This window comes from Monodon monoceros, unplaced genomic scaffold, assembly GCF_005190385.1.
Source record: "Monodon monoceros isolate NGI ecotype Baffin Bay Population unplaced genomic scaffold, NGI_Narwhal_1 Super_Scaffold_13, whole genome shotgun sequence".
NCBI lineage: Eukaryota > Metazoa > Chordata > Mammalia > Artiodactyla > Monodontidae > Monodon > Monodon monoceros.
In genome coordinates, this window is record NW_021703769.1 from 29,561,332 (window position 1) to 29,570,153 (window position 8,822).

An 8,822-nucleotide genomic window follows, 5' to 3' on the forward strand; every position below is an offset into this window, starting at 1 on the left:
TATCTATCTATCTATCTATCTATCTATCTATCTATCTATCTATCTATCTATGGGTGCATTGGGTCTTCATTGCTGTGCACGGGCTTTCTCTAGTTGCAGCGAGCAGGGGCTACTCTTCGTTGAGGTGCACGGGCTTCTCATTGCAGTGGCTTCTCTTGTTGTGGAGCACGGGCTCTAGGCGCGCGGGCTTCAGTAGTTGTGGCACACGGGCTTAGCTGCTCCACGGCATGTGGGATCTTCTGGGACCAGGGCTCAAACCCGTGTCCCCTGCACTGGCAGGTGGATTCTTAACTACTGTGCCACCAGCGAAGTCCTGATAAGTTTTTTTTTTTAAATGCATGCTGATATGATAGCTGTCATAATACAATCTAACAAAATTGTTTCGAATGAAGTTAAAGACAACGAAGCACTACTAGAGCCACTTACGGAAAAAACCGAACGAACCTTTTGGCCAACCCAATAGTATCCCAATTTTATTTGGAGCAGCAATAGGCACAGCTCCTTTGCTTCTAGAGCTGACCAATGAGACATGCAAAAGCGATCAGGTGGAGGCTTCTGGGAAAGTTTGCTGAAGGGAAATAACTGACTCAACTAGGAAAAATGCTGCTTTTCTTTCCCCTTCTTGCCTGACAGACCTGATGGCTAGAGTTCCTGCAGCCATTTTGTGACCATGAAGCTATGAAGAAAATGGAATCCATTTGCTAAATACAAAGACGGAAGTGGCCTGGTTCCCTGATGACTTCATACCAGGACTAGCCTGCCCTCCTCTAGATAGACATCTTTTCCGAGAGAGTAAACCTCAGTTAAGTCATTGTTAAGCATCTTCTACCAGCTGCCAAACATGGTTCCTGACAGGTCACCTTATCTAAAATAGTTAAAACTTGTACCCAATTGCAATTCATGTCTATGCATATTTCACAAATTGGAGTATATAAGACTCTCTACAAACTAAATCTGAGAACTTCAGAGAATGCTCCCCACCACAAATGGAAAATGTTATTTCAAAGTCTGTCACTATGTTCCACTGTAACAATATATTATTTTCCATTTTCTTCCTTTTCTCCAGATTTCTCTGAGCATTTCCACACACAATCTGCTCTTTGTAAAGTCAGTTTCACAGGTCTTCATTCAAAAGGCATCCACAAGTACTTTCCCTCACTTCTTTGACTATTAAAAGCATGCCAAATATAAATGCACTGTGGAATCCTGGATTGGATCTTGGAATAGAAAAAAGACATTAGTGGAAAGACTGGGCAAATAAAGTCTGGAGTAATAAACTCCAAATAAAAACAAATTTACTAAGTAAACAAAGTTTACAGTAAACTAATGTATGGTACAAATATTAATTTCTTAGTTTTGATAAATGCACCATGTTAACGTTAGATGAAGCAGAGTGAAGGCCTTATAGGAACCCTATGTACCATATTTGCAACTCATCTATAAACCTAATATTATTTCAAACAAGTTGAAAGCAAAAAGCATGCCAAATCAGCTAACTTTCCATTCAACTAGGTTCAAAATCACAGAAAACAGTTTTAAATACCCAAGTAGCAAACTCTGCTTTTTCTTTTCTTTTTTATTTCAGGGCAAAACAATATTTAAGCTGTGGAACTCTTGAGGGCATCTGCATCTCATCTACTCCCCCTCTCCAAAAATTAGAATATCACAGAAGAGCCCAAGAGCTAGCAAACACTGTTACAATATTGTGCACTATTAATGCAACTATACTCACTAAATAAGAGTCCTCAGAACACAGTCATCCCAGACATATGTGAAAATGCAGACAGGGGCATCCCCTGCTTTTCAAAGTTCGCTTTTACATAAGACCTACCTGTTTTCACTAACTGAAAGAAATCTGAAGAGGGTTTTTGCTTTTATGAAAAAAGGTGAAAAGCAAAGATAGCCAGCATCTGTTTTGCAGTGGAGCAATGAGAGTGGCACTGTCAAGCTCCTTCCCTGGTAACTACACTCAGCATTACAGCAACAAGCCTCCATAGTTTTGAACTGTGTCTGTGAGCATCTGTGCTTTATCCTGATTTATTTTGTGCCTCTGTTAGCAAGATGTGTTCCTAGGTAATTGCTCCTTCACTTTAGGCTGTTTCACCTTACAAAAGGTTTCCTAGGAAGGCTCTACTTTCTGATAGCTGGGGGAAACCCATACTTAGACCTCCACCCCGGGCCAGAAATAAGGTCATAAAAAGGTAACTAAGCAAACCCTTTTTACTTCTATAAGCACCAAACCAAGCCTCCCTGGCCAGAATCCAAGCAAGTATACTGAAGGTGAAACTTCACATTTTCAGACACACAAGGTCATAGTCTTGCTCTGTATTTTGAGTTTTCTTAAAGCAGGGACAATTACCACTTCTGTAGATCTGTAAACCCAAAGGAGAACCACGGGTATTGGTACCTGACCAATAAACATCACCTGAAGAGATAACCTGTCTCTGTGAGGCTTTATGTAAGCGCTCTCTATAGAAAATCACTATGGTGACCCACCTTCCCACCATCTAGCTTACAACTGTGATTCTTCATTCTCTGAACACCCTTAGCCCAGAGTTTCACCTGTAATTATTCTTTATTCATTCAATAAATAATTAGTGCAAGCAGTGTTTCATAATGGCTAACAACAGCAGTTCACATTTAGTGAGTACTGACTATGTGCCAGACACTGACCTAAGCACTAGGGCAAGCAATATGGGAAATGGCAATAAAAAATGGTCCCAGCCCGGGGCTTCTCTGGTGGCACAGTGGTTAGCAATCCGCCTGCCAGTGCAGGGGACATGGGTTCGAGCCGTGGTCTGGGAAGATCCCACATGCCACGAAGCAACTAAGCCCGTGAGCCACAACTACTGAGCCCACGTGCCACAACTATTGAAGCCCGCGTGCCTAGAGCCTGTGCTTCGCAAAAGAGAAGCCACCACAATGAGAAGCCGGCACACCGCAACGAAGAGCAGCCCCTGCTCACCCCAACTACAGAAAGCCCACACGCAGCAACAAAGACCCAACGCAGCCATAAATAAATAAATAAATTAATTAATTAAAAAAAAAGGTTCCAGCCCTTTGGTAATTTCCAGAAGCAACAAAGAAGGTCCTTTCTTATGAGTCCCTTAACAAGGAAAAAATCCCACCTATACATGGTATAGAAGAAGACCAGCACAGGAACTCCTCGGTCAGAATTTTTTGCTAGAGCACACGCCACCCGGTGAGTTCTTAAAGGGCGCATGGAAAGTCAAACTATGAGACCTCGCATGTGTGAAATGTCTTTATTGTTCCCTCACACCTGCCTGAGAGTTTGGCTGGATACAGAATTCTGGGTGGGAACTCATTTTCTTTTAGAAGGTACTCCTTGCTCCATTATCTTCTAGTGTCCATTCTTGCTACAATCTAATGATTCATGACTCTATGTGATTTATAGATATTCTTCTGTCTTCATAGTGCTCAAAAATTTCATTATATGGGGACTTCCCTGGTGGCACAGTGGTTAAGAATCCTCCTGCCAATGCAGGGGACACGGGTTCGAGCCCTGGTCCGGGAAGATCCCACATGCCACAGAGCAACTAAGCCCGTGTGCCACAACTACTGAGCCTGTGCTCTAGAGCCTGCGAGCCACAACTACTGAGCCCACACGCCACAACTACTGAAGCACATGCACCTAGAGCCCGTGCTCCACAACAAGAGAAGCCACCACAATGAGAAGCCGGTGCACCGCAACAAAGAGTAGCCCCTGCTGGCTGCAACCAGAGAAAGCCCACGTGTAGCAACGAAGACCCAATGCAGCCAAAAATAAACAAATAAAAAATAAATTTCTGAAAAAAAAAATTTCATGATGATGTGCCTTGGCATGGATATTTTTAAATTAATTGTGCTGGATTCTTGGAGCGTCCTTTTAATCTAGAAACACACCTTTATTTGTGAGAAACTATTTTATTTTGGATGATTTCTTCATGCCAACAAACAATAACCACCCACTACCCCTCCTTGTTACAGACATCTACAAACCTGTAGGTCACTCAGTCCTCCACATTCCCTCAAGATTTAGCTTCTGGATCATTGTCTCTTTGCTATTACTACTCCCATCTTAATTCACGATGATCTCAATATGCACTGAGATAACCCTTCCACTATCCTTACCTCTCAGTTCCTTTACTCCTATTTTCCAATTACGTTCTCTATCCTACCTCAGCCACTCCCTCCCACAGTGCCCACATCCAAGCAGCTCAACACAGCTGAAGGGGAAGCATTCAACCATGCTAACTGGGTCTCAACCACCTTAAATTTATGACTACAAATGCCAAATGGGCACCTGGTGCCCTAAAATATTTCCTTATTCAACTCATTTTTTCCCACTCTCCTGGATGAATTTTACACCTTCTTTCTCTTCAAACTTCCAACACCTCCCCCACTCTTCATTTTTAGCTAAAGACCTTCCTTCTTATTTAACTGAGAATATGGAAGTAATCAGAAGTGAACATTCACTCTGTCCCACTACCAAGCTACCAATTCACCAGTATTTGGGTCAATATAATCACCACAGATGAACTGCCCATGTAGCTATTGAGCTTAAGGTCAACATATCCATTTATATCCTAGATGCCATTCCCTCTCATCTACTCAAGGACTCCACCCCTGCAACTGTTCCTTCTCTCTCTTTAATCATCAATTTGTCTCTTTATACTCCACCATTCCCATTAACTTACAAACATGCTATCTGCCCACCTAAAAACAAAAAGAACTCTAACACTTCGTGCCCTTCCAGTCACAGCCCTATTACTCTGCTCTCCCTTATAGAAATCCTTGAAACAACATCACTGTGACTATCTATACTCACTGTCTTCAATTCCTCTTCTATATCCTCTTGAACCCACTGCACCAAAACTGTTCTTGTCAAGGTCGCCAATGACCTCCACATTACCAAATCTAATAGTCTATTCTTGCATTTATCATTTGACTATCCTTGATTCTTCCCCTATCTCAGAGGTAGGAAACCATTTCCCCTCAGAATTTGGAAGACATTGCTACACTGCCTTTTTTACATAGGATATCCCAGGGCTTGGATGTTGGTCCTCCTCTCTATCTACATTTACTCCCTGGGTCTCTATCTAGTCTCATAGCTTTAAAAAAAAATTTTGGAGTCACCAGTAATATGGGTGGTATTTCCAGTTTCAATCTCTCTCCTGAACTACAGACTAATATATCCAACTGCTAATCCAATATCTCCACTTGGCTATCTGTTATCTATTAGGAAACTGAAATGAACAAGGCCAAAATTGAACTCTATTTTCTCCACAAATCTGCTCTTATTCCAATGCTCCCAGTATCAGTAAATGGCAACTCCATTCTTCCAACTGCTGAGCCCCAAATTGACTATGCTTTCTTACATTATTGTTCCTTCAGCCCTATTTCCTCCCCAATATTTACTTCTCACCACTCTGTATTATGATTTTTACCTCTCTCCACTTACAAAGGAGCTCTTGGAGGGCAGAGGCCTGCCTTATTGCTCTGAATCCACAGCACCTAGCACAGTGTATGTTGGATTATTTGCATAAAGCGGGAGTGAAATTTAAACTGTTAAACAAGTCCTGAGCAGGATCAGATTCCTCTGCAGGAAAAGATCTGAAGTAGGAAAGCATATTTCAACTATTTCCACTGGTTCCTTAGTACAAGTAAAGATAGTTATTTGGTAATAACTCCAAAATCTCAGTGGCTTGAAACAAAGGCTTACTTCTTGCTCACTCTACATGTCAAACATAGGTCACCTGGAAGCTTGCTCTGGTTCCCAGACTGAGACTAGCCACCATCCGGAGCACCAACAATCACCAAAACAGAGGGAAAGAGTGGCAAATCACACACCAGAAGTTTTTACCATGAAGGGATACACATCATTCCTGTGCACATTTCACTGACCAAAAGCAACTAACAACGCCATATCCATCTTCAAGGGTGCAAGCAAGTACAATGGTACCACATGCCCAGGAGACAGAAACCAAAGATATTTGATGGACAGCACTGATGACTACCATATCATTAAAAAGAAGCTTTTAGGTCTAAGCAACAATATTTTAACTCCTGATCTCTACTGCTCATCTGTGAAAATGAACTCCATTGCTAGAAGAGAACCACTCACTTGCAAAGTACTATCTATGGGTCTCTAGGAATGTAGCTTCACCAGTTAGGCCCGCCTCTTTCATCACTCAGGTGTCAGAGTGCAGCAAAGAAGCCAAATATGGGTGACAGGAAAGTGCTGAGCACAAACCTTCTAGAAACGTTCAATGTCAAAATCTGGGAAAGGCTTAACTGAATGAGTAAGAAAAACACGTTCGGTTAAAAACGGCAGGGAAAGGTGGGAAACTTTCACAAAATTTCTTTTACCAAAGGTATACAACCTCCAGGCCTTGGGGTTCCTTGCACTACCCCATGTCTGAAGACTAACAAGTTTCACTCAAACCACGTGATGGAAAATTCGGAGTTTGAGTATGATTAGTAAAGTTAGCCAACATTGATCTTTTTAACATAAAAACACTACGTACAAAAAAAAAATGTATACTGACATGCTACCAGAAGCAAGGAAGGAAGCAGTTATTTTAGAGATGGATTTTATTCAGAAGCTCTTTTTTCCCTAAAAGTCTCAAAGACTCCAGACTTCAAAGCTCAAGATGATATGGGATGAACACCAAGTCTACATAGACCCTGGATTTAAAGTGTGGCTGCTTCAAGTTCTAAAGTATCCTGTGCAGTTTCTATTTTATTCAAAGTTTAAATACTTTCTAACAGTGAAACTGGCTGCCAGAAACGTTAGGACAGACTGGAGATGGTTACCATAAGCTGCTAAACACTTGCAACTGTAAAGCCCACTGAAATTCCACTGAAGAGCAGAACAGGAGTCCAAATATGTCACCTAATGTCACCTGCCAAATCAGAAGCAAATTAGGACTCCCAAATGCAACTAAGGGTATCTAGGCCCACCTCCCCATCCTTTACTTACTCAACCAACATGTGTTAGTAACTGAGGTGAAAGAAGGAATGTCGGTAAGTAAGAGAGGGACTGGATTTTAAGATTCAGTTCTTGTTCTCCATGAATCTGGTGGAGTTAAAACAAAATAAAAACAAAACAAAACAAAGAAAAAAACAGATTTGAGAGCAAAAATTCCAATACAATGCCTTAAATACCATAACAAGGATACAGGAAAGACCATTCTCACATGTTAAGCTGACAACCTTCGTTCAAGGAAACAACACCGTATTTGCTTTGTAAAGTAGCTAGAATAAAGAAAAAGCAAACAAAACAAATAAAAACCCTCTTCTGGTTTAATGACAGTTTAGCAGAACCAAAGCCCATTTCTCTCTCTTCCTCCCTTCCTCTCAATGGTCTCTGCCACAACCCCTCCATCATTCCAACCTCCACACTCCACTGGCGGCCCCAAACCAGCTCCATCACGAATAATACCGAGACTATCAAGGTCAGCTCCAAAGGCACAGGAAGCAGACAGCAGAAACAAATCTTCATATATCGAAAGCGGGCGGGGACCCTCCCTATACTGAGGCACCCGGGGGCTCTATCTCTAGGCTCTGTGGCCTGGGATCCGCAGCTTTCGGGGATTCTGGCCCCTTTTTCCTTATCCAGGCCCCTAATGACCTCCACCTGTCCTCAACCTGAGCTCCCCATCGTGGAGTGAGGGAGCCTCGGGCTGGGGCAGGGGGAGGTGGGGAAACGCGCAACAGGGAAGATGCTGTCCGTGTGGGTGTTTCTATGGGGCGGGAGGGAGGTACTCTCTAGGGAAGGCGCAGTGAGAGGGAAAGGCTCTAAAGGAGACCTACTGTAGGGGAGCATGAGAGGTAAGCCATTTCGAGGGAAACCCATTTGGGGGTTCTATAAGGGGAGCTATTGTGAGGGGACGTCTCCATAGATGGCCGTTTCTGGGGAAAATATCCTATGGGGAAGACAAGTGAATTAATCATACAGAAGGCACTGTGGAGGTTCTCGATAGGCGAATCTTTCCGGGGGGAAATGTTCTATGGGGTTGGGGATGTCATAATAGGGGGTCTTCACAGAGGAGCCGTTGTGGGGTTGTCGATACAGGAGCCATTGTGGGAGCCTCTGCACCGAGAGCCGCTCCTCGGCAAACGTTCGTCAGGGAACCGTTCAGGAAAAAAACGTCCGCAAGGAAGCCATATCGGGCCACGCCCTTCGGCGGGAGGCGTCTCCAGACCCCAACAGCCCGCAACTGCCTGCCCGCCCGCCAGCCCCTCTGCTGCCTCAGCCCCGCGTACCTGACGGAGGGCGACCCGCGGCCAGGGCCGCCGGGGGACCGTGCGCGGGGCAGTCCCAGCCGGTGTGGGGGGTACACGTCCATGGCTGCGAGAGGCGGAGGAGGACGGCGCCGCTGCGAGGGTCACTCAGGCCTGCGGGCGTCTCCTGGCCCGCTACGGCCGGGTGGGGCGGCGGGGCGTGCCGGGTGGGCGGGGGGCGCAGTGCGCGGGGGCACGTCGGGGGCGGGGGCACGTCGGGGGGGGGCGGGGGCGGAGCCGGGGGAGGGGGCGGAGCTGGGCGCGCGCAAAGAGCGCGGATGGGGGCGTCGGGACGGGTTGGGGGGTGGAGGCAAGCGCACGGCTGCGGGTCGAGTCTTTCTTAAGCTTCGAGGCGGCCAGGTTGGACGTTGGGAGCGTGGGTGCCCAGAGTGAAAGCTACCGCGCCGCCGCTCTGGCCTGTCCTCAGGCTTCGCATCGTGGAGTGGGACTCTGCGGCGCCCCCAGCCACGCACACTGGCGCGCCTGGGGGCGGGGCCTCGTTCCGCCCCGCCCAGTCCACTTCGGCCTCCAGCAAA

The 8,822-nt window shown here is 45.3% G+C and overlaps 1 protein-coding gene across 7 annotated transcripts in view; it reads right to left on the reverse strand.

Annotated features, from left to right (window-relative positions):
* The window catches only part of CUNH20orf194 (chromosome unknown C20orf194 homolog), a 148,039-nt gene extending 139,626 nt beyond the window's left edge, over positions 1-8,413 (reverse strand). For all 7 annotated transcript variants that reach the window (XR_003793098.1, XR_003793099.1, XR_003793100.1 and 4 more), the window contains exon 1: positions 8,269-8,413. Coding sequence is in view for 1 of the 7 variants with exons in the window: in XM_029220249.1 (XP_029076082.1) it covers positions 8,269-8,351 (83 nt within the window). In the remaining 6 variants the exon portion in view is untranslated. The remainder of the gene's footprint in view (positions 1-8,268) is intronic.
* Positions 8,414-8,822: the final 409 nt, after the last annotated feature.